Raw genomic sequence first — 27,957 nt, 5'->3', positions numbered from 1 at the left:
TTGAGGCTTAATGCCGTAGAAAAGCAAGTTTTTCAGGAGTAGTATTTTTTAGCTAGCTTATTTTTATATAATAATGGCATTCAGTCGCTTCAAACAACGTTATAAAGCTATTCAAAACATCGTTAAATGTAAATTGTGAAGTTTGTGATTGTAAAAAGTTTGAATTTTGTCATAATCGTAATACAGTACATTGCGTGATTATATAAAAATAATAAATCAATAGTCTTTGTACTCGAGTCGTACAGATGCACAATGTATGCAATTGTTGATATAATACTTCAATCAGATCCTCACACACAAAGTAAAGTTGCAAAGTTGACATCTCGTTTATATGCGCGCGGCGCGGGAGGGAAGCGCGAGTGCGCAACGGTGTGCGCGGCTGACGGGAACGCGCAGTTCGGTTGGGAATGTGATGATGTAGCAGCAGAAACTCAGTCTCAGTGAACACACAGACTCGACTTCACATCTTCCGGGAGTTTCCCACTGGAAAGAGTCGTTTCACGCGAATCGTCGAAGATGAGGCGTTTGGAGACTCCAATGGGAATGTTTTTTTCTGACGAAGTTAAGGGATGAGTCCTCGGGTTCACATGATGACTTCAGACCTGTTGCTGGCTCTCCACATGTCCTCGATCTGACGATGGTGACCTGTTTCAACTCTTCCAGCTCCAACTCGACCGTGAGCGCGGATGCGGTTCCTTTCCCCGGGATCACGATGGTTATCCTGGCGATCCTGATGACGATACTGGTGGTCGTGGTGGTCGGCGGGAACGCGTTGGTTATTCTCGCTTTCATCGTGGACAAGAGCCTCAGAAATCAGTGCAATTACTTCTTCCTTAATTTGGCTATCTCGGATTTCCTTGTTGGTATGCATTTAATTCTTCAAATTCTTGTTTTTTGCATTGCTATTGTGCATGTGAATATAAAATAATAATAATAATAAATAATGACATGTTTGATTACCATTTTCTAAACTATAGCGAATAAACTCTGATAATGTGTGATGTTGACTTGACGTTATATGGATAAAACTTAAATTTTGAGTAAATATTGTGCAAAACTAACATTTCATTGATGAAATTTTGTGCATATCTGATTTGCTGCTTTATGAAAGATCATTGTGCATCAGTGTTTGCATGCCCAGTGCATCTGTTTGATCGATCTAATCTATACTTGTGATTCGGGTGATAAAATATGAGCAGATCTCAGTGGATCTTGGACTGGTTTTGGACTCTCACACATGAATTATGTTGAATATCTGTCAGATGGTAAATTTAACTACACAATTAGACCAGTTTAGCTCAACCAGTGACCAAGCAATGCTTCATGTTGTTCAGTGTGTGTAAAGATGTGCGTTCAACTGGTAGTCACTGTATGAATAATTTTGGGGTATTATTAGTTTAGTTTTCAATCCTCAGTGTCCTGAACACTGTTAATCAGCCAAAGTTTTAATTCAATGGTCGATCGACATATTATTGTAGTTATGGTGCAAGTCATTACGCATCAGGATGTTAAATGATGAATTGTCATTGGAAGAGCGCATGTCCATTTATAACCCTGATCAGTGCTAAACCACATCATCGATTTGTAGGAAATGGATTCTGAGTGAATTTTAACTAAACCACATTTCTCTCGTCCTGAACGCTAAAAGAGTGATTAGACCACTCTCAAGAAAACAAGATTACTTCCGGACAGGAACACAAGACAGCAGGTCTGATAACCGGTCTACATAAAAACACATTCTGTTTTCTTTTTGTTTGTAAATTTCCAAGTAAATATTGTGTGAAATACACATTTGTCTCCTTTGTTTTCGCTTTATTCGAACCATTTTGTTTGATTCGTTTTATTTTCATTAATCTCTTTACCTTTTTTTAGATTTTGAAAGATAATAAAGATGTCGATTGGTAAGTGAGATCTCTGAATGTAGGAAAGTCCTGAAAAAGTGTCTGTAAACCTAAGAAAGCATCGCAAGAACGTAAACCTAAACGACAAAAATGCGTGAACCATTGAGAAGTTTGGATCTAGTTAGCATTGTGGGGGTTTCTTTTAGAGCCAGACCGATTTATCAGAAGGCCGATATTAGGCATTTTCCAAACTATCGGTATCGGCAGTTATAATGGCCGATAAATGAATATTTCAAAAATAAAATAAAAATGGACGAAACACGCTTGAACCATGTCATGAGTGTTGGAGTTGTATAGTTTTTCCACCAGAGGGCGCTCTACACCGTTCCTGTCGGCAACACTCGTTGAGTTGGTCACGAGACATACATTAAAAGATCATCCCCCATCAGTTCTCTAAACTCAAATAAGCATGACAAACTTCACTATCATGTCCAGTTTTAAATAAGCCGAGATTGAAGCGGAATTAGCTAGTAATAGTTACGTTACGTTACAGTGTCGTTGACTGACTGTCCTTTTAACTTTTGACAATGTGACTGAAGTATTTCTTTAATAGCGCGTGACAGTTCTAGCAATGAGACGTATCATCTCTCCTTGGCCTGTTATATTGAAAATATATGTTTTACAATTTGGATTATGACAATCCATTGCTTCATTATGGCTCATCATAGACTAGCGAACCACAAAGCTAGCTAATGCTATCATGAGTCTGTTCTGTTGTGATAATAAAAGAAACAAGTTTCTTTTTAAAATGCATTATCATATTATTTTAGTTACAACTCATAAATAACTACAAATAACTAATGTTACGGAAATATGTTAATGTTTTGTTGAAAAATGTTAAAAAAAAAAAAAAAAAATCGGCTGATGTATTGGATTTTAAAAATATTTGTATCGGTATCGGCGTTCAAAATCCTTTAACAGTTGGATTATAAATATATTATTTTAGTTAAAACTCATAAATAACTACAAATAACTAATGTTACGGAAATCTGTTAATGTTTTGTTGAAATTTTTTTTTAAAAATGTAAAAAAAAATCGTCCGATATATCGGATTTTAAAAATATTGGTATCGGTATCGGCCTTCAAAATCCTTTAACGGTTGGATTATAAATATATTATTTTAGTTAAAACTCATAAATAACTACAAATAACTAATGTTACGGAAATCTGTTAATGTTTTGTTGAAAAAACAATTTTTTTTTTAAATCGACCGATATATCGGATTTTAAAAATATTCGTATCGATATCGGCCTTCAAAATCCTTTAACGGTTGGATTATAAATATATTATTTTAGTTAAAACTCATAAATAACTACAAATAACCAATGTTACGGAAATCTGTTAATGTTTTGTTGAAAAAATAAAAACATTTTTTTTAAAAAATCGTCCGATATATCGGATTTTAAAAATATTCGTATCGGTATCGGCCTTCAAAATCCTTTAACGGTTGGATTATAAATATATTATTTTAGTTAAAACTCATAAATAACTACAAATAACTAATGCTACGTAAATCTGTTAATGTTTTGTTGAAAAAACAATTTTTTTTTTTAAATCGGCCGATATATCGGATTTTAAAAATATTCGTATCGGCCTTCAAAATCCTTTAACGGTTGGATTATACATCGTAACGTTTATACATCTTTACACACACACACTGAACAACATGAAGCATTGCTTGGGTCACTGGTTGAGCTAAACTGGTATTATCTAATTGTGTAGTTCAACAGATGTGTGAGAGTCCAACCGAAGGACGGACAAAACCAGTCCAATATCCACTGAGTTCTTGACATGTTTCATTACCATTTTCTATAGTGAATAAACTATGATAATGTGAGTAGAGGTGTCTGAATAAATGTTGGTTTGACGGTGTATAGTGCTCGAGGCTTAGTTTAAAGTCCCTTGAAAAACAAAAAAAAAAACGATTTTTTGAACGCAACTCTTCCTGAAAACAAGCCCATGTCGTTTAGAGTCCAACCGAGCGCTGCTTTTCTCTTCTCAAATGCCAACCAGCCGAATAAAGCTCTGCATATTTGACAGAACGATAGTCCTGCTTTGTGAGAAAGCTTTCTCTCGATGCTTCCAGGTACAGAAAAGAGTACTGGATGATGGCTCGGGTTGATCTGTCATTTTGTGAAGAGACTCATTCACGACACCATCCATTGATTTGGTGCACTATTAGATCCCATCCAGGAGAAGCGTGTGGTTATTAATGACATACAGTAAACCGTGTCTCTTTGCAGGGGCGTTTTGCATCCCGGTCTACATGCCCTACATCTTGACGGGCCGGTGGATGCTGGGTCGAGGACTCTGTAAGCTGTGGCTCGTGATGGACTACCTGTTGTGCACAGCGTCGGTCTTCAATATCGTTTTAATCAGCTACGATCGCTTCCTGTCCGTTACCAGAGCTGTGAGTACCAACACTAGCCTACCCGCTTACTAATGCCAACTATGCACATTCCCAACGGTGGGATGTTAGGTTAACGATTTGTTTTTATTTATGACATTATTTTAATTTGACTTCATTTATATAAAACCATAAATACATACAGTATTTATCTAAAAACAGGAATAAAAAATTGATCTTATTGCCCTAATTAAAGAAAATGAGGAAAAATCCAACCTTTAAGGACACCAATTTTCTTTGTGAATGAATAATGTATCAATGTTCTTCCTAAAAATACAGGGGTCAAAAGTCAGGACACCGCTGTGTTAAATCCCCGATTTAAGCCAGTTATTTCATGGATCCAGATTGCAAAAAAAAAAAAATGAATTTTGCTGCTTGTTCAAAGTGCTTAATTAAAACAACACTTTTGTCCAAACTTACTGTAATTTGACTGTGTTCAATCTGCTTAAATATATGTAAGATTTAAGTTTACTTAATCCATTTGTGTTGGATTACATGAATGATTTGTGTTGCACTAACTGTTAGTTCCCAGCATGCTTTGCATATGGTTGGATTAAGAGAGAACACATGTTAAAATTAAGTGCTATTTTATGTGTTTTTAAGAAAAGGGGAAAACTTGGTGCGTAATTATGTTTAATGATCAATTACATTGCAATTATTAGACAATTTAAATTACAGTGAGCTACCATTGTGGACTGATCCGGCAACATTCACGCTTTATGCTTTGGTGGATGAATCAATTTAAGATGCTATAAAGTGCTATTTGTAGATAATAAATGGCTATAGCAATTGATTTTTGTGACACTAAAATAAATTATATTGCATTGGATGGATGAATATGTGAATTTGAATACCTGAATTAAATCAGGGGACAGGGAGCGATTTTAAGTTCACTGACACTATTAAATTAGGCTGTGTCCATAATAATAGTAAATAAGTTGAATCAACCCTAATGAATTAAGTTGACCCAAGAAAATGGAATACCATAATTGCATAATGCTGAAAAAAAAAGCAAGTTAATCATGTGGAAATCCTTTCCATGATTTTTTTTTATGTTCATTCACCTCAATGTTGCTAAACATTGTTGATATTATAACTATAAATAGTTTACCCAAAAAAGGAAAATTAATTTAAACTGTTATCCTAGCCATTTTTTTTTGTTTATTTCTTCTTATAATTTAGCGAGCAAAAGTTGAGGCATAGATGTTTTTTGGAAAGGCTAGGGTTAGATCGATTGTGTTGGGGTCAAATTAAAACCCTTTGGTTTTTCATGCAATTAACCCTTGTGCTGCATTAGATTTTTAACACCGTTGAGTGCATTAAGGACCAAAAATGGCCACATATTAAACATTGCCTAAAATATTATGTATTATTATTATTTTCCACTTTTACCAAGTTAAATCTTTTAACCAGCATCAGTCCTCATCATAACTACCAAAAATGTATTCAATTTCAGGATTTTAACCCTTTAATTACCAGTTTTGTTTGCGAAACCATCGATTTGTATAAGAGGAAAAACATACAAAAATTCAATTATTTTCAATAAACTAAATGCAAAGAGAAAACTTTAGATTTGGATTATCACAGTCCCACTTTGCAAAAAATCCCACTTAGCGCGTTAGAGACCAAAAATGGCCACCTATTAAACATTGCCTATTGCCTAAAATAAGGTGCATTTCCCCCCATAGGGAATAAATATGTAGTGACGTCATCTGGTGGAATACACTATATAATGCAAATATAATGCTTTTGCTTCAAAATGAAAGGATGTTTGTGCAAAAATCATGTTTCATGTATTACTGGCAGCCTCAGATTTAAACAACGTTTTAATGGGTTTCAATGGGCCATTTTTGGTCTTTATGGTGCTGAGTGTTACTATTTGATCTACACAGTGTGTGTTATACATATTTTGCAAAATGGGATCACATTTTTTACATGTATCCAAAAAGTCACAATTTTGCCAAATTTCATACCATTTGCATTAAAACAGCCAAAATGGTCAAAGAAATTAAACTGCAAAAGACCAAAAATGTCCCTAATGCAGCATAAGGGTTAACCAAAAAAAAAACTCTTTGAAAAACAGCAGTCGGGTCAAAAAACAACAGAAATCCTTGATTGTAGCTTGTCAAAGACTTGTCTTCTGAATCATCCAGGAGAATTCACAGGGAGTTTTAAAAAAAGAAAGATGTTTTTGATCGTTAGTTTTTTTTTAAACTCAGTTTCTAGTCTGTTGCATCATTGAAAATAAGTTTGAGAAACAGACATAAAAAATGCAGAAGCTATATACACACAAAAAAAAAAAAAAAAATCTTTTTACCGCAACAGGGGTTCGTAATTTCCCATATATTTTAAATCTTTTAGTCTCTGACAAGCTACAAAAGAGGCTCTCTTTCATTTTGGCATATACTTTCTTCAAGAGAAAAAAAACAGCAATTTAGCATTGAAATGAAAGAAGTTTTCATAAAGGAGCCTATACCCTCAGAAACTCTTTTTCTTAACAAAAATCCAGTTGTGAGTTTTGTGAACTTATATATTAGCTAATATAATAAATTAGTAAAATCAAAGGTTGTTTTTGTTAACATCAGCTAATGCACTGTGAACCAACATGAACAAACAATCAACAGCTGTATTTTGTATTTACTAATATAACAAAGATGAATAAATACTGCAACACATGTATTGCTCAGTTAATGTTGACTAATGAAAGTGTTCCCATTTCAAACTAAGGGAAATTTCCAGTGCATCACTTGAGACACCAAGTAAAATTGCAATATTTAAAGTGTTTGCAACCCATTATTTGTCCGTAGAGTTGCACACAAAATTGTATGTTCTTCAAATATTGCAGTTTCTTTAACACAAACACACACCGACCGGTTTTGCTAAGTGCCTCAGACAATGCACTGCAAATTTCCCTTTGTTTGAAATGAATGAGTTGTTTGAGAAACGCACAAGACGCTGAAGTCAGTGTTATTGCAATCAGATGAATAATAAGCGAATGATCATCATGAATTGTTCAGTGCAATTTACTGCAAATATTCGCTATGTTAGTCACGGACTATCGGGATCATCAATTTATATTCATGCTTCATAGTGACTCAACATTAAGACCAGTTGGATATGAAAAATTCTGTTGAGCTGGTTTGCTGTCTACATCCCAACTGAAAACTGAAGCGAACCTCGTAATGTTTTACAGTATACACTCACCTAACGGATTATTAGAAACTCCATACTAATACTGCCTTACTGTATACTAGAACTGCATTAATTCTACGCAACTGCCATGTGATTGGTTGATTAGATAATTGCATTAATGAGAAATTGAACAGGTGTTCCTAATAATCCTTTGGGTGAGTAAATGGAAAGCTGCCATAGAATTTGCCCATTTCATGGCCATATAATTACCCAGCGCTAATTTGCAAAAGAAAAAAAGGCCTATTATTACCTAATTCAATGATGCCAAGTTCAAAAATAAACCAAAAAAAAAAAGAAATAAACCAAAAAATTAAATACAGTTTTTCCCCAAAATAAGAATGAGTAGTTTTCAAGTTATAGTGGAAAAAGATGTTAAAATATAAAAGGTATGCAAATTAGTTCATATATATTATATATATACAAATTAAGCGTCCTCGAGCCCTCGAAAGGCGCTATATAAAATAAAAATTATTATTATTAATAGTGCTGTCGAAACTGATTAATCGCGATTAATCGTATCTAAATTTGTTTTTATAATATGCATGTGTGTGTGTGTTAGGGCTGGGTATTGACACAAATTTCACAATTCGATTCGATTTCGATTCACAAGCTTGCAAATCGATTCAATATTGATTATTTTGGATATCAGTTATAATAAATGGCAATTTTTCTCAAGGGAATCAAATCTCTTAACTAATGCTGTAAACTATGGGAGTCTAGTTGTAGCCTATAGACTTCATTAGCCTAATATGAGGCTAATAATGAACTGTTTTGTAGCTATACAAACACTTAAATTACACTTTTATAAGAAGAAGATTATATGAAATATAAACATTTAAATGGTGGCGGTCACAAAAACTTGCCAGATTTATTCAAATATGCATTAAATATTGAAGAACATTAAGATTATAATGCATATGTAATATGGTGTATATATTTAGCAAAATGCTCCTCTCTGGAGTTATTTTTTCTAGCTGACTAACGAGTTTATGTGGGTTTTCTGAGGTAAATATGACGATACATTGATTACAAGCTGTTTAACTGACGTCTTTCCATGGTTGAAACGCTGATTGAGCGAATCGATGTGATATGATTCGGATTTGGATAAGTTGTACTCTATCTTTAACACACTTTCAGATGCTCATTCATGTTTATTTGGCGCTGTAACTGGTATTATTAAGCCGGAAGAGAGATCAGCGCTGCTGCTTCTCCAGAGCGATCTCACGCCACAGCGACAAAACACTATTTATGTTTTTGAATTTCTAAAGAAAATGGACGTAATTTGAAAATCGAGACTCTGTTTCATATCAAAGATTATTGCGATTTTTTTGGATGCGCGCAGCCGCGATATAATGTCCCATTCATTCAAATGAAACAGGATGACTAATCGATTCTTGAGATTTAAGAATCGATATCGGTTCGTAAAAATGAGAATCGATTAACATCGAGAAATCGATATTTATTACCCAGCCCTAGTGTGTGTGTGTGTCTATACATATATATTATATACACACTCATATATTATATAAACAAAGTTTTATGTTAAATGCAATTAGTCATGAATTGATTTGACAGCAGTGGTACAAATACATTTAATGTCAAAGAGCTTTGCAAGAGCACAAGATAAATAAAACTGCAGACGCATTAAAACACCCACAGATGTTTGCATTTTCTTCTGTCACTGCTGGCCATAATTCTAGCGGTGAAATTCGTCTGAGAATTAAACGCATAATTCAACTAATTCAGTAATTATGAAACAGGGTTTTTTGTGTGTCAGAAGTGCAAATGCCTTGAAACGCTTCCCCGCGTGGGTCGCTCACTAGGTTTGCTTTGTAACGAATGTTTAAAGTGCAGGAAGTGCTCATTAGTTCTGCATTGCATCGTTGCATATAATTGATTGCATATTTAAAGTGGCATGACTGTATTCAGGCGTATTTTGAACACATGAGAAGCATGAGAAGACACGCTCAGCGAAAAATTTCCCCCATTTCTGACCTTTTCATCCTGAAAGAGGCTTCAGATGAAAACGAGTCACGTCTAAAACAGGCAAACTGCCTACCGTCTTTATGTTATGGTTTAATTGGTGATCTGAGTAAAATAAATGAGTAAATATTTGTACGTCCACAATCAAAAATCATTAATTGTTATCGGTTTCCGTTACCTTTTATTATAAATTATGCATTATTCATGTACCCGAGTAGTATCAGTGTGGTATGAAAAATAGTAATAATTCATCACATTTATATAATTAATATAATATTAATATAATATAATATACTATATGAAGAGTTCAGATGCAAAAGCCTCTAAGTGCCATTTGAAATTTTCTTCTTTAATGATGATTTTTATCAAACTTGTATATTTAAGTTCAGTAATTTCACTTAAATAACAATTAATAGGTAATTATCATTGCCATTTAAGTGAAATTACTGAACTTAAATATACAAGTTTGATAAAAATCATCATTAAAGAAGAAAATTTCAAATGGCATTTAGAGGCTTTTGCATCTGAACTCTTCATATATATAATATAATATACACATATTAATAATCAGAGTTTATTGTTAGTTCAATGTAACAAAAATATTTTCATGATTTGTAATCACAACACTTTTTCTTTTGTAAAATCAACTTAGATTATTTATGTATTTCAAATAACATAATAATTTGAGTTTCTGCACTAACGGTCAAAATAATTAATTGGTTTGAGTAGGACAAACTTAAATTCAACGAATTAGTTCAGTCAAATTAATTTTTATGAGTATTTAGCACTTTCTTGTTCTTTCAAGTTCACAGAACTGATATATTTTAAGTAAACTGAACTGTTTCATTGTTTTGAGTTTGATTAAATTATTTATTTTAATTTAGACGAACTTAAGTTTAACTGAAACTGCTGGGATATCTATTTCCCAGCATGCTTTGCCGATGGCACTCCAAAGAGAGTGTAAATGCTAAAATTAAGTGCAATATAATGTTTTTTTTGTGTAAAATTAATGTTACGTGTGAGATTTAGTAGTGATTAATGTTTTGTTGTGCTAATTTGGAAGAATTTATGTTAATGTTGGCTTTCGGATAGTTACCATCATGGTGACGAGTGGTGCATTCAGCTTGATTTGAGAGCAAATTAACCCTTTATATTATAACGCTCATACAGGAAGTGCTTCTGTGCTTGTAAGTGCTTATAACATATACTGTTTCATATGTTAGCATTACGTCAGCAGATTAGCTTTTAAAGCTAAGTTTATACTATTAAAAGTGATTTGAGTTCTGCCAACTTATTCAGGTTTACTGTGTACTTCATAGATTTAAGTTACAGTAACTAATTAGTACTATTAACTTTATTTAACCAAGTTATCGAGTTACTTGGAAACAAATCAAACATTTTCTTATGCTTAAATTGTTTGAGTTAATAAACTTAAATGATTTTAAAACGGTTTGAGTTGAACTAACTCATCAGGTTTTACAGTGTGGTGATTAAATCAATCTCCTTCATTGTATTAATTTCAGTGAACTTAAAATTAAGGCAAACAGGATACTTATTTTTTTAAGTTAAACCAACAATATTTTGTTAACAGTGTCGTAGTTACTAGAATGTTAATATTGCTTTACTCGTTTGTTCCTGTGTTGTTATTCTTTAATGAAGGAACATGTTACTCCAAAATGCTCTCGCTCAAGGCAAGTCTGACTCGTTGTAGTGAATCAGTTCGTTTGGGTGTTTTACTACATTTATCAGTCACTCTAATCAAGATCCATTCATTCAAATAACTTGTTTTTGAGCTGGATAAATGCAGCTCTGATTGAATTATTAATTGCTTTAAAGGGTTTATGTCATTAATGACTCTCCCTCACGTCGCCCCAAGCCCGTCAGACCTCGTTCATCTTCACAACACAGTTTAACATAATTTAGATTTCTGTCCCTCCATTGAACAAACTGCGTACGGTGTACTGTCCTTGTCCAGAAAGGTAATAAAGACATCATTAAAGTATTATAGGGATGGGCAACGATTAATCGCGATTAATCGCATCCAAAATAAAAGTTTGTGTTTACGTAATATATGCGTGTATAATTATTTTGTATATATAAATACACACACATGCATGTATATATTTAAGAAATATTTGCATGTATATACTTTACATATATTTATACATAATATAAATATTTTATATATTAAGAACACATATTTTTTTTAAATATATACATGCATGCGTGTGTATTTATATATACAAAATAATATATTATATATTATTTTGTATATATTTAAGAAATATTTGCATGTATATACTTTATATATATTTATACATAATATTATGTATAAATATAAATATTTGATGTATTAAGAACACATTTTTCTTAAATATATACATGCATGTGTTAGTATTTATATATACAAAATAATTATACAGGCATATATTACGTAAACACAAACTTTTATTTTGGATGCGATTAATCGTTGCCCATCCCTACAAAGTAGCCCATGTGACATCAGTGGGTTAGTTACAATGTTTTGAAGCATCGAAAATACATTTTGGTCCAAAAATAACAAAAACTGTGACTTTATTCAGCATTGTATTATCTTCCGGTTCTGTTGTGGATCTGCATTCAGTGCTGCTGACGTAATGATGTCTTTATTACCTTTCTGGACAAGGACAGTATACCGTACACACGTTTACAATGGAGGGACAGACTAAATCTAAAATATCTTAAACTGTTTTCTGAACGAAGGTCTTGTGGGCTTGGGACGACATGAGGGTGAGTCATTAATGACATCATTTTCATTTTTGGGTGAATTAACCCTTTAATGTAATTTGTTTGTCTAAGAGTATCTAAACACTTAACCAACTTTTTTTAGTTAAAGATCTGTAAGAATGGATCTTTATTAATACCAGTCATTGATTCGAGTAACTTTTTTGACATTTGTGTACAAAATGTTCTATTTCTACAATATATGGTGTAAAAGCGTCTTAGTGCTGCCCTCTTCAGGTTGAACGGTGGCTACTGCAGTTGAATTTTCCTATTGGATGTTCTGCACTTCGTGACGTTTGCAGGTTTCAGCTCGCCCTTGGCAATATAAAAACCATCTTGTGTCGTCAAACCCACTGTAGGGAGTCAGGAATTGGGATTGTGAGTATTGAAAACGAGTGTTTTAGCATCTATTTCGTCGCCTCTATCTCCGCTGGGGTCTGCCATCTTTTTCAGCCTTTTCAAATATTGCCAGTGGGCGGAGTCAGGCTCTGACCAGGGGTTTAGTTACCCTTTAAGGAGTAGCTGCCCATCGTTTAACCCGTTTATATCGCGAGTTGCTCGTCGAGGTTTAAAGTATCTGATCTGAAGCACATCAGCTCTTCTCATGGAATCATAAAAGGACGGAAGGGGAAGGAAGTTCAATATTTTTTTCATTCAATGTGTGCGTTTATCTCCATTGCGCACAGCAAAACGATGTTGAATTTGGGTTCTCGAGGTCCCTTAAATAACCTCTCTTCACATTCACAATTGAACCGTTGAAGCCCTTCTGTGAAGGACTGAAGAAAACACACAGTTCCCAGCCCTCGTCTCAAGCCCTTTTCACGTTCCCGAGCAGTATTATGTAACGCAAATATTGATTTTGCGCATAGAAATACAGTATCAGAATAGTTAAAAAACATTAAGGCGTAGATATGCGCTATAATAACACACTAGACGTGCTGAAAGGTAATTTAGCTGCTTTTGACTGAATATCTGGAGTAACTTTTAATATGCGACGACATCTAAAGAGTGTATTCCGTGGCTTCATACATAATACATTGCAATTTGCAAATAAATTTGGTATTCAGCTCTCATTGTCAGCCCCAATTTTGTCAAGTGATGAATTCATGACCTACCCAAAATAAAAAGCTTTCTGCTCATAGGTCACACATATATTTAGAAAGCCGACCCTTGAGAGTTTCAAGTTCATTACGTTAGTAATATTGAGATATATAAGCTCAAACGGAAAAAGAAAAACAACAAATATTAATAATATATTTATTAAATGTATTAAAATACTATGTGAATGTAGGGTTGCAACTTATAACCACGACTTAACCCTCCTATTATCCTTGGGGTTAATTTGACCCCATTCAATGTTTAACGTCTGTAAAAACACAATTTTATTTTATTTTTTGCTTCAAATTTAATGACTTTTCCTAATTTAATGGGGACAACTGTGTAAACATAAAATTAACCTGCTAATATTTTTTCAAAGTCCTGTACAAATTTTGTTACATCGGTGTTCAATTTGACCCCAGGCTCTTTTAGATGTATAATAAAACAGAAGAAACATTAAAATTTCACACACATTTGTTTTGGTTGTTATATTGAGGTCATTATAACATGTTATAATTTGAATTTATATATGTATTTTTACATATTCAATATCATTTTCAAAAAACGTCCCTCTTTTTTTGGGCTCTAACCAAACATAACCATATCTGTAGTATTGCGAGAACTACTAGTAGATCACATGACATGTGACATAATTCTCAAGATAACTAATAATACTTTCCTGTGTATTGGGGAGGAGAAAACATCATTTTTGTGAGATTGACCCCAAACATAACTCGTGTTACTATCCTTGATAAAATAAATAGTTTTTCTTTCCAAATGTCATAGATTACATAAATCTGTACTTAGAAATATTATAAAACAAATAAAACACCAGATGTATTTATACTTTTCCAATTTTAGGTCAAATCAGTAAGATTTTATGTTGATTTGTAAATTTGTCCATAGTCGTGCAATGGGTATTCTGGATGTATAAGGGGTTAGGTGGGGTGGATGTCAACTTAAAACGTTACTTAAGTAGTCAACAAAGACATAAATTAACTGAGACAAACCTTTGTAAAAAAAATAAACATATTGTGGAGGTTTAAATTACTGGGGTCAAATTGACCCCAGAGGGTAAAAAGTGTTATCAGATTTGAGGGTAACAGGAGGGTTAAACTAAAGTGTAGCCACAATTGTGGCCATGCTTAATTTCAAAATCTGAGGATGATATCTCTAAAAGTGTGTGTTCAATAAATCCTATTTTAAAACCATGTCAGTGGAGATTTTGGGTAAGTTTTAGAGGGTTAACCTCTTAACTGTCACCCCCCTTTTTTTGAATAGACTTGGAAATGCTTATTTCAATCTTAAATGGTTGTAATTCAAGAATGCTTTGGAATATAGACGTAAGATTGGTCTCGTTTTTAAGAAGACATTTGGCAGATTTTTCTCGAAGTGAAATAAATTAAGAAAGTGAAACAGAAGAAAGTTATAGAAGTTTGAGTTTATAGAAATGTACAATGTAAAAATTCATATTTTATCTAAAATATATATTTTCAAAACCTGGGCGACTCTAAAACTGCAGAAAAATCAAAGCCAAAAATCTGAACAAGTTTCGTTTCAAATTTTAGGTTGATATCTCAAAAAATGAGCTTTCAGTGAGATTTTGTTTGGGCGCAGTACTGAACGCTTCCACTAGGGCACAATCAGACTCCATTACTGCCCATATAAGGGCGCCTCCATTTCCATATGTGTTTTGAGTGATCTGAACCATTATTTTCACAATTTTCACACAATTTATGAAGTAGAGATCCTATTCAGAAGTAGTATGGGAAGTTTAGCAGATTTTGATATGAATTCAACCTCTAGGAATCACATACAAAGCACACGCATGCGCGTTATAGCTTATTGCCATGACACAAATGGTGAATCTATTTTTTTTTTCTTCGTAATATTTAAAACATTTTCAGACCTTTTTTTTCCAAAATAATTGAACGGATGCTATCTTTTGAACTCTTGGCATGAAATCAGACTGAGGTTTCTAACTTTTTTTCATGTTAATTGCTATTTCAAAATAAAGGTCTGAACACGCTTTGAGTATGAAAATATTCTTGTTGCAAATTGATAAATTACGGCTCCTGTGTAAATTATTTTGAAAATCAGTCAGCAAATATGGAAACTAGAGATTGTAAGCTTTCAAATGATATATAGTTTGTCAAAATTACTTAAGGTCTTTTCTAAGATATTATTGTTTTAAAAATATAATGGCAAGCGTCCCACCTGTAGGACGGTGACAGTTAAATGGTTTAGGGGTCAATGGGTGGAGATGGGTAGGTATAGGTATATGTAAGATGGATTTCTTGTTCTGCAGTGAGGACCATCTCACCTAGATTGCTTGCTGGGGTGGCATTTCATAACTTCATTATGTCAACAAAACGTATTTGCCATCTCTGATGCCCCAAAATGCAGTTTAAGGGCAATAGAAGGTGTGAAACATCTGTGATGTTTGTCATGTGGTGCTCGTGCTCCTCACTCCCTAAACACAGGGATTATTTGCAGTAATTTTAGATCTGGTTCATAACACGACACCCTTGAGGAATCCTGTCTTTTATGAATAGCTGATTCCTTTCTCTGGTTGTCATCTTTCCAATTGTGATTTTTAAATGACTGAAATGAAAAGTGTTTCAGGCGGGACTCCGGAGAGCGAGGTGCTGTAGGGTGAAGACACACTTATTGACACACTGTCCATCACTGGAGGAAATTATGCTCGTCCGTTGCATATGCCGGAAGATATACAGCCTAGGACTGGGCAACGATTAATCGCATCAAAAATAAAAGTTTGTGTTTACATAATATATGTGTGTGTACTGTGTATAATTATTTAGTATATATATATATATACACACATATGAAGAGTTCAGATGCAAAAGCCTCTAAATGCCATTTGAAATTTTCTTCTTTAATGATGATTTTTATCAAACTTGTATATTTAAGTTCAGTAATTTCACTTAAATGGCAATGATAATTACCTATTAATTGTTATTTAAGTGAAATTACTGAACTTAAATATATAAGTTTGATAAAAATCATCATTAAAGAAGAAAATTTCAAATGGCATTTAGAGGCTTTTGCATCTGAACTCTTCATATATATATATATATATACATACACACACACACACACACACATGCATGTATATATTTAAAAAAATATGTTTAAATTAAATATAATTAGGGCTGTGGAAAAATTAATTGCGATTAATCGCATCAAAAATAAAAGTTTGTTTTTACATAATATGTGTGTACTGTGTATAATTATTTTGTGTATATAAATACACACACATGCATGTATATATTTAAGAAAATGTGTTATTCATATATAAAATATTTATATAATATAGATTATGCATTTATATTAGGGCTGTGCAAAAATTAATTGCGATTAATCGAATCCAAAATAAAAGTCTGTGTTTACATAATATATTTGTGTGTGCTGTGTATAATTATTTTGTGTATATAAATACACACACATGCATGTATATATTTAAGAAAAATGTGTTATTCATATATAAAATATTTATATTATATATATATATATATATATATACACACAGAATTTAAGTGCAAATAATTCTTAAATATATACATGCATGCATAGGTATTTATATATACAAAATTATTATATACAGCACACACAAATATATTATGTAAACAGACTTTATTTTGGATGCGATTAATCGCGATTAATTTTTGCACAGCCCTAAATATAATATATAAATAGAATATACATGCAAATATTTCTTAAATATATACATGCATATGTGTGAATTTATACAGTATGCTAAATAATTATACACAGCATATACAGCCTATATGCAGACTGATCTCATGAAATTGCGTGTTGCTATATGGTTTACTTGATTATATAAATATGACATAATCAAAACACGATCTGATCCTTCCGTCACCTGATTGATAGTTTAGACATTTTTTTATTAATTAACTAAAAGTCTTTTAGTGTAAATGTACAAATGTAGTCCTTTAGTTCATGCTTTACGTGTCTTTATAAAGTAAATGTAAGAATAACGTATTTTGTTGGTAATATTTCAAGATGAACAATTACCAGACCGATGCAACCTCGGTTTACTTGATTATATAAAAATCATGTGGTAAGTCATGATTTTAGTCAACATTAGTTATTGTGTTAACTAATACGAACTATCCATAAGCAATACATGTTATTGTATTTGTTAATATTAGTTAATAAAAATACCGTTGTTCACTGTTAGTTCACAGTGCATTAACTAATGTGAACAAGTATAAAGTATTGGAAAATGTTGAATTTAAAATTAACAAAGATTAATAAATGCTGTAGAAGTGCAGCTCATTATTAGTATTAGTTCATGCTAACTAACGCAGTTGACTAATGAACCTTATTGTAAAGTGTTCACATGTGAGTATCAAATAGGCATTGTATTATATGTGTTAAAGACTAAGTGTTTAAATATCATCTTACCGAGACATTATTGATATTATATGCATTTATAAATGTCTCATTGATCTACATCACAAGCTTCAGAATTGCATCACTTTTGGCCCATGCATATAAACATCAGCATCTGCATTAAAATGCATAATTTTTGCTCAGTTTTGGCGTCTGAATAAAACGTGGGCGTTTTTCTCCTCGTCTAGTGTCAGCTGCATATCTCCCTATATCATATGAGCCATAAAAGCCCGATCAAATATGATATTTGACAATTTTATTGAAGATTTTGTCTAAAGGTTCAGTAAACAGTTCCATTTTTATTTATTTATTGATTTTTCAGGCCATAATTTTACATGTCAGGCTTTAAAAAGTCATTTTTGACTTCTCTTTTATGAATGCAGTCGACAGCTCGTCAGGTTTTGAATTATATATTTGTCAACTCATTGATCTGTACACCATTTTTCACGATATAAATAGTTTCGAAGCAGCTTTGCAGGAAGTTTTTTGCTTCAGACACATAATGTGAACACGACAAAAAAAAAAGTATTCGCGGCTCAAAGTGATTTAATCACTTGTAATTTCACATTCTCCTAATATAATCCAGACACACTGATTAACTTACAACAGCTGCATTAGTCCTGATCATTATCCGGCAGTGCAAGCCAGCAGTTCTGCAGGGCCCAGATAGACTAGACTCGTTCTTCCCCCGCTGCGCTCAGACTTCTAGGCTGTGAATTGAATAAATCATGAAGAAGAAGAGGCAGTCACACCGTGGATGGATGTTATCGAGTGTGATCGCTGCCAGGGATTTCTCCCATGCCAATTTATGACTGTTCTATGGCTATTTTATTATGGGACTTAAACCCTCATCCTTCCCTCGCACTTTGTAACACCCCTAAAATTATTATTATGTTTTTGTCCAGAAAGCCTATTTTTATTTCATTTTAATACTATTTTTAATGTACTTTTTGGGGGTAATTTTTTATTTATTCATTTATCTTTAAATTACTATCTTTAAAGGATTTAAACCCTCATCGATCCCTCGCACTTTGTAACACCCCTAAAATTATTATTATGTTTTTGTCCAGAAAGCCTATTTTTATTTCATTTTAATACTATTTTTAATGCACTTTTTGGGGGTAGTTTTTTATTTATTCATTTATCTTTAAATTACTATCTTTAAAGGACTTAAACCCTCATCCTTCCCTCGCACTTTGTAACACCCCTAAAATTATTATTATGTTTTTGTCCAGAAAGTCTATTTTTATTTCATTTTAATACTATTTTTTTCTATTATTAATGCACTTTTTGGGGGTAGTTTTTATTTATTCATTTATCTTTAAATTACTATCTTTAAAGGATTTAAACCCTCATCCTTCCCTCGCACTTTGTAACACCCCTAAAATTATTATTATGTTTTTGTCCAGAAAGCCTATTTTTATTTCATTTTAATACTATTTTTTTTCTATTTTTAATGCACTTTTTGGGTGTAGTTTTTTATTTATTCATTTATCTTTAAATTACTATCTTTAAAGGACTTAAACCCTCATCCTTCCCTCGCACTTTGTAACACCCCTAAAATTATTATTATGTTTTTGTCCAGAAAGCCTATTTTTATTTCATTTTAATACTATTTTTTTCTATTTTTAATGCACTTTTTGGGGGTAGTTTTTTATTTATTCATTTATCTTTAAATTACTATCTTTAAAGGACTTAAACCCTCATCCTTCCCTCGCACTTAGTAACACCCCTAAAATTATTATTATGTTTTTGTCCAGAAAGCCTATTTTTATTTCATTTTAATACTATTTTTTTTCTATTTTAATGCACTTTTTGGGGGTAGTTTTTTATTTATACATTTATCTTTAAATTTCTATCTTTAAAGGACTTAAACCCTCATCCTTCCCTCGCACTTTGTAACACCCCTAAAATTATTATTATGTTTTTGTCCAGAAAGCCTATTTTTATTTCATTTTAATACTATTTTTTTTCTATTTTTAATGCACTTTTTGGGTGTAGTTTTTTATTTATTCATTTATCTTTAAATTACTATCTTTAAAGGACTTAAACCCTCATCCTTCCCTCGCACTTTGTAACACCCCTAAAATTATTATTATGTTTTTGTCCAGAAAGCCTATTTTTATTTCATTTTAATACTATTTTTTTTCTATTTTTAATGCACTTTTTGGGGGTAGTTTTTTATTTATTCATTTATCTTTAAATTACTATCTTTAAAGGACTTAAACCCTCATCCTTCCCTCGCACTTTGTAACACCCCTAAAATTATTATTATGTTTTTGTCCAGAAAGCCTATTTTTATTTCACTTTAATACTATTTTTTTTTAATGCAATTTTTGGGGGTAGTTTTTTATTTATTCATTTATCTTTAAATTACTATCTTTAAAGGACTTAAACCCTCATCCTTCCCTCGCACTTTGTAACACCCCTAAAATTATTATTATGTTTTTGTCCAGAAAGCCTATTTTTATTTCATTTTAATACTATTTTTTTCTATTTTTAATGCACTTTTTGGGGGGGAAGTTTTTTATTTATTCATTTATCTTTAAATTACTAGATTTAAAGGACTTAAACCCTCATCCTTCCCTCGCACTTTGTAACACCCCTAAAATTATTATTATGTTTTTGTCCAGAAAGCCTATTTTTATTTCATTTTAATACTATTTTTTTTCTATTTTAATGCACTTTTTGGGGGTAGTTTTTTATTTATACATTTATCTTTAAATTTCTATCTTTAAAGGACTTAAACCCTCATCCTTCCCTCGCACTTTGTAACACCCCTAAAATTATTATTATGTTTTTGTCCAGAAAGCCTATTTTTATTTCATTTTAATACTATTTTTTTTCTATTTTTAATGCACTTTTTGGGTGTAGTTTTTTATTTATTCATTTATCTTTAAATTACTATCTTTAAAGGACTTAAACCCTCATCCTTCCCTCGCACTTTGTAACACCCCTAAAATTATTATTATGTTTTTGTCCAGAAAGCCTATTTTTATTTCATTTTAATACTATTTTTTTTCTATTTTTAATGCACTTTTTGGGGGTAGTTTTTTATTTATTCATTTATCTTTAAATTACTATCTTTAAAGGACTTAAACCCTCATCCTTCCCTCGCACTTTGTAACACCCCTAAAATTATTATTATGTTTTTGTCCAGAAAGCCTATTTTTATTTCATTTTAATACTATTTTTTTCTATTTTTAATGCACTTTTTGGGGGGGAAGTTTTTTATTTATTCATTTATCTTTAAATTACTATCTTTAAAGGACTTAAACCCTCATCCTTCCCTCGCACTTTGTAACACCCCTAAAATTATTATTATGTTTTTGTCCAGAAAGCCTATTTTTATTTCATTTTAATACTATTTTTTTCTATTTTTAATGCAATTTTTGGGGGTAGTTTTTTATTTATTCATGTATCTTTAAATTACTATCTTTAAAGGACTTAAACCCTCATCCTTCCCTCGCACTTTGTAACACCCCTAAAATTATTATTATGTTTTTGTCCAGAAAGCCTATTTTTATTTCACTTTAATACTATTTTTTTTAATGCACTTTTTGGGGGTAGTTTTTTATTTATTCATGTATCTTTAAATTACTATCTTTAAAGGACTTAAACCCTCATCCTTCCCTCGCACTTTGTAACACCCCTAAAATTATTATTATGTTTTTGTCCAGAAAGCCTATTTTTATTTCATTTTAATACTATTTTTTTTCTATTTTAATGCACTTTTTGGGGGTAGTTTTTTATTTATTAATTTATCTTTAAATTACTATCTTTAAAGGACTTAAACCCTCTTCCTTCCCTCGCACTTTGTTACACCCCTAAAATTATTATTCTGTTTTTGTCCAGAAAGCCTATTTTTATTTTATTTTAATACTATTTTTTTTCTATTTTTAATGCACTTTTTGGGGGTAGTTTTTTATTTATTCATTTATCTTTAAATTACTAGATTTAAAGGACTTAAACCCTCATCCTTCCCTCGCACTTTGTAACACCCCTAAAATTATTATTATGTTTTTGTCCAGAAAGCCTATTTTTATTTCATTTTAATACTATTTTTAATGCACTTTTTGGGGGTAGTTTTTTATTTATTCATTTATCTTTAAATTACTATCTTTAAAGGACTTAAACCCTCATCCTTCCCTCGCACTTTGTAACACCCCTAAAATTATTATTATGTTTTTGTCCAGAAAGCCTATTTTTATTTCATTTTAATACTATTTTTAATGCACTTTTTGGGGGTAGTTTTTTATTTATTCATTTATCTTTAAATTACTATCTTTAAAGGACTTAAACCCTCATCCTTCCCTCGCACTTTGTAACACCCCTAAAATTATTATTATGTTTTTGTCCAGAAAGCCTATTTTTATTTCATTTTAATACTATTTTTAATGCACTTTTTGGGGGTAGTTTTTTATTTATTCATTTATCTTTAAATTACTATCTTTAACCACTTAACTGTCACCGTCCCACAGGTGGGACGTTTGCCACTATATTTTTAAAACAATAATATCTTAGTAAATACCTTAAATAATATTGACAAACTATATATCATTTGAAAGCTTACAATCTCTAGTTTCCATATTTGGTGACTGATTTTCAAAATATATTACAGAGGAGCCATAATTTATCAATATAAAACAAGAATATTTTCATACTCATAAGGCGTGTTCAGACCTTTATTTTAAAATAGCAGTAAACATGAAAAATCATGAAAAAAATGGTAGATACCTCAGTTTGTTTTCATGCCAAAAGTTCAAAAGATAGAATCCATTCAATTATTTTGGAAAAAAAAGGTCTGAAAAGTTTGAAATATCAGAGAAAAAAATAATAAATTCACCATTTGTGACGTGGCAGCTAGCTATGACTTACATGCGTGTTCTTTGTATGTGTTTCTTAGAGGTTCAATTCATATCAAAATCTGCCAAACTTCCCATACTACTTCTGAATAGGATCTCTACTTCAGAAATTGTATGAAAATTGTGAAAATAATGGTTCATATCACTCAAAACACGAATGGAAATGCAGGCGCCCTTATATGGGCAGTAATGGAGTCTGATTGTGCCCTAGTGAAAAAGTTTGGTACTGCGCTCAAACAAAATCTTACTGAAAGCTCATTTTTTGAGATATCAACCTAAAATTTGAAACACAACTTGTTCAGATTTTTGGCTTTGATTTTTCTGCCGTTTTAGAGTAGCCCAGGTTTTGAAAATATATATTTTATGTAAAATATGAATAATTAATATTTTTGCATTGTACATTTCCATAAACTCAAACCTCTATAACTTTTTTTCTGTTTCACTTTCTTAATTTATTTCACTTCTACAAAAATCTGCCAAATGTCTTCTTTAAAACAAGACCAATCATATGTCTATATTCCAAAGCATTCTTGAATTACAACCATTTAAGTTCGAAATGTGCGTTTTCATGTCTATTCAAAAAAGGGGGGGTGACAGTTAACAGGTTAAAGGACTTAAACCCTCATCCTTCCCTCGCACTTTGTAACACCCCTAAAATTATTATTATGTTTTTGTCCAGAAAGCCTATTTTTATTTCATTTTTTTTCTATTTTTAATGCACTTTTTGGGGGTAGTTTTTTATTTATTCATTTATCTTTAAATTACTATCTTTAAAGGACTTAAACCCTCATCCTTCCCTCACACTTTGTAACACCCCTAAAATTATTATTATGTTTTTGTCCAGAAAGCCTATTTTTATTTCATTTTAATACTATTTTTTTTCTATTTTTAATGCACTTTTTGGGGGTAGTTTTTTATTTATTCATTTATCTTTAAATTACTATCTTTAAAGGACTTAAACCCTCATCCTTCCCTCGCACTTTGTAACACCCCTAAAATTATTATTATGTTTTTGTCCAGAAAGCCTATTTTTATTTCATTTTTTTCTATTTTTAATGCACTTTTTGGGGGTAGTTTTTTATTTATTCATTTATCTTTAAATTACTAGATTTAAAGGACTTAAACCCTCATCCTTCCCTCGCACTTTGTAACACCCCTAAAATTATTATTATGTTTTTGTCCAGAAAGCCTATTTTTATTTCATTTTAATGCTATTTTTTCTATTTTTAATGCACTTTTTGGGGGTAGTTTTTTATTTATTCATTTATCTTTAAATACTAGATTTAATAAATAAATAATATTAAAAAAAAAATATTTATTTATTTTAAATTAAAAAATATATATATTTTATTAAATTATTTTTAATAATAATTATATATATTTTTTATAAAAATTTTATTTTATTGAAATGTTATCATTAACCAACTGTGATAATGTGAGAAAAGGTGTCTGAATGAATGTCGTTTTGACGGTGTACGTGTGTTATCCCTCAGGTGAGGTATCGAGCCCAGCAGGGCGTCACTCGTCTGGCGGTCCTCAAGATGTTAGCGGTCTGGGTTTCAGCGTTCCTCCTCTACGGCCCGGCGATTATATTCTGGGAGCTTCTGGTCGGAGAAAGCATCGTTCCCGAAGACGAATGTTTCGCCGAGTTTTACTGCACCTGGTACTTTCTTCTCTCCGCGTCAACATTCGAGTTCTTCTCTCCTTTCATATCCGTGGCCTTCTTCAACTTTAGCATTTATCTCAACATCCAGCGGAGGAACCGGACTCGCATGGCGAACATCGAGGTCGAGAAAGAGGACGGTTGGAGAGTCATAGACGGACAAAGCTCTTCTGTGTTCTTCGTTAAAACGCGTAAGGTTTCGTCAAGCGAACCGGCGGCCATTTCCGCCGCTATCCGGAACGACGACGACGACGTTTCGCCGTCATCAAGCGGGGATCCAAGTAGCACACACTCCGTGTCTTTAACAATGAAAGCCACTGTTCAGAAACGAGGATTGTTTAGTCGTTGGGTACGAACGCGGATCATACGAGCGCAAGACGCTTCGAACGCATGTGCACCTTCCAGAAGCGCAGGACAAGCGCGTCTCTCCAGAGATAAGAAGATTGCCAAGTCTTTAGCAGTTATAGTGTGTGTTTTTGGGGTGTGTTGGGCACCGTACACCCTCCTCATGATCATACGGGCCGCTTGCAGTGGCACTTGTGTGGGACATCATTGGTACGAAGTCACTTTTTGGCTTCTTTGGCTAAACTCGGCCATTAACCCTTTTCTGTACCCACTTTGCCATAGTAGCTTTCGCCGGGCCTTCGCTAAGATTTTGTGCCCTAAACGTCAGTCTGTTCGACCACACAAGGAAAGCCCTTCTTGCTAAAGATAGTCTGACTGTAACATGCACTGTTACTGTTTTTTTACTCAGTGTTTTTGTGTCGTTTGCAGTCCAAATATCCAAAAATTCTTACATCAAGAATCGATTACTCACCGTCCCGGTACTGGGACGCCTATATTTCTATTAAATCCTAATCTAATCATGACAAATTATATATCGTTGGAAAGGTCCAAGACTTCTAAATAGATATTCTACCCCTGTTTTGTGTTACAAATTATGTAGGAAGAGTAATTGATTAATTTATGACAAGAGTGCACCTCAAAAAATCTGCATCATAACAGGAGATTTGACCTTTGTCACTAAAAGTCGACACACCCACTTTTAAATCATTGAAACTTCTGTTTTTATGCTAAAAGTTCACAATAAAACATATAATCTAGTATTTTTCAATAAAAAAATTATAGTATAATATTATATTCTCTAAAAATGATGATATTTATATTTATTATCCTCTAAAATATAATATTATTTTTTTATTATATCACATATTTTAGTAGTTATCATAAATTAGGTATCATTTGAAAGCTTAGAATTCATCCTGTGAAAACTGTTTTGTAATTGAACGTTGCGTTACCATAGAAACGGTACTTATTTTATCAGGCTCCTCCCCTTTTGGGCATCATTATATTTCAGAATTTATGATCAAAACCTTTTCTAATCTTGACAAAACTGATATTGTCAGAAAGGTCTGAGTCTCAAGGTTGCAAATTTTGTGACAGAATTGATATTTGGACAGAAATGTATTAATTTGTTAAGGCAGAATGTATGCAACTAAATTCAATGGCACCCGGTGGCTATTTATGGTACTACACCTAAACAAAAAATCTCATGGGAACTTCAAATTTTGTGATATCAACTTCAAATTTGGAACATAACTTGATAAGATTTATGGCTTTGATTTTATAGAAGTTTTAGAGTAAAAAATAGTTTGTAAAATATATATTTTATATAAAATAAAAAAATATATAGAACAGTGTATTTGATTTACTGTAAATTTAAACTTTTTCATACTTTCAATTTTGAAGTGTTTTCACTACAGCAATAATCTGCTGAGTGTTTTCTTTAAAACAAGACCAAACTTGAGTATATATTCCAAAGCATTGTTAAATTACAACCATTTAAGTTTGAATAGTGCATTTTAACCCCCAGAAATGCTCCAATGGTTAAGAAATGCTCCAACTTTTTGTTTACTCACCAGCCAATTTGGCTACTACATTAAGTTACCGGCCATTCAGAATCCATAATTTGGATTTCATGCATTCATTTCTTACTCAAACAAAATCCTGTCATCCTCTTTGATCCTCAATAATGTGTGTTAGATGGACAGATCAATAATACAGGACAAGGAACAATGTCTTTTCTGTTCTGTTCTCTTCAGTGCAAATGAACAAGCGTGTCGTTATTAGTCGTGTAGTGTTCAAGTGCGCCCGATTAATTTCATTTTGATTCATTTTATTTATAAAGCACAATCAAAAAATAAATTACATAAATTAAAATTACATAAATAAAATGACAAAACAATGACTAACCAAGATCTGTTAAGAGCCTCTTGACTCTTAACCAAACTAACTCTAGCAAATATAATACCAGGTTTCATTGAAATAACCCAAAGGAGCCAGTCTCCATTTAATATATCATGATGACTCGTGAGTATTTGCGTTAAATCTCTGCAGATTAGTCTGATACTAACTTCCTCAGGAAAGTGAGTAAACATAATAAGTTCGACAGTGTTTCCCGCCACTGGTGAACGCTGTTTATAAGATATTATGTCTTGTTTTCTGGGTTTTTTTGCTTAAAACAAGAAAAATATTCTGCCAATGGTCAATAAAGATTATTTTTCTTTCCCCTTTAGCAGATATTTTTGACCCATCATCCCCCCATGAAACCATATAGGATTTTACTCGCCTAGTAAATGCGTCTTGATTTAAGAATTTTTAGACATTTGGACTGGAAACGAGACAAAAACACACACAATATAAAGACCACAAGAGGAAAGCCCTTCCTGCCAAGGATAATCTGACAGCACCAGAAGGGATTTAACTCTTTCAAGCTGAATACTGAAGGATGAAATCAAAAACATTTTTAAACGCCCAAGCAATTCGACAATGGAAATCCATGTCATTATTTGGTGGAGTAGCATGTTTAATTCTTCTTCTTCGATGAAACTTCCATAAAAGACGTAAACGAATAGTGAAGAAAGCTGTTATGCGATCATCTCTTATCTTGAAGTAACACTGCAGGAATGGAGTTGTTTGACTCTTATTAGCTAATGTAAGTTGCATGTTTGGGACATCTGTGGTGAAAAGTAATGTAGCTTGTGACTTTTTTTGCACATATCGCCATCGTTTATTGGCTTTTGTAAGAGCTGATGTATGCGAGACGCATTACAACTCAAGAAGAAATACATGGTGTTTTCCCTCTACTAGATACAGGTGCTTCACTGCCACATCTATATCACCGGCAATGGACAAGATTGAAAGTAATATGTTTTTTTAATGGAAGTTTTGTGAAATGTGTATTAAGTTATTGATATTGATCAGTTGGAATGCATTTTAAAGGGTGAATTTGCTTGAAAATGTGAATTATGTTGATTTATTGCAAATTTTCCTTGGTATTTTTCTCAAGTCTCTTAATTCTCATCATTTTTATAAGATGAAAATCAATAAACTCGTATATGACGAGCAGTGTAACGTAGCACAAGGGTCATATGGACAATTTTTATGGTGCTTTTAAGTGATTGCAGCCCTAATCCCTAATATGAAAAACGAGCTCTCTGGACATTCTGCAATGCCTCTATATTTGTGTTTCATGGAAGAAATAAAGTCATAAAGCTTTGGAACGACATGTGATGAAAAAAATGTCAATCTTTGGGCCTTTTTCCTCATTCGCTTTAGTACATTTCTCGAATCATCTTTCGTACA

General features: G+C 32.3%; 1 protein-coding gene across 1 annotated transcript; it reads left to right on the top strand.

Moving 5' to 3' along the window:
• Positions 1–279: 279 nt before the first annotated feature.
• LOC120487944 (histamine H3 receptor) lies at positions 280–26,814 on the top strand. The gene is made up of 3 exons (XM_089133455.1): positions 280–863; positions 4,145–4,311; positions 24,143–26,814. The coding sequence occupies exons 1-3, from the start codon at positions 638–640 to the stop codon at positions 25,019–25,021; spliced, it is 1,272 nt and encodes a 423-aa protein (XP_088989581.1). The 5' UTR covers positions 280–637; the 3' UTR covers positions 25,022–26,814.
• The last annotated feature ends 1,143 nt before the right edge of the window (positions 26,815–27,957 follow it).

Source organism: Pimephales promelas, chromosome 2, assembly GCF_988280905.1.
Source record: "Pimephales promelas chromosome 2, fPimPro1.hap1.1, whole genome shotgun sequence".
Taxonomy (NCBI): domain Eukaryota; kingdom Metazoa; phylum Chordata; class Actinopteri; order Cypriniformes; family Leuciscidae; genus Pimephales; species Pimephales promelas.
Note: the sequence above shows the minus strand (reverse complement) of the source record. Positions and strands in the feature narration are given on the sequence as shown.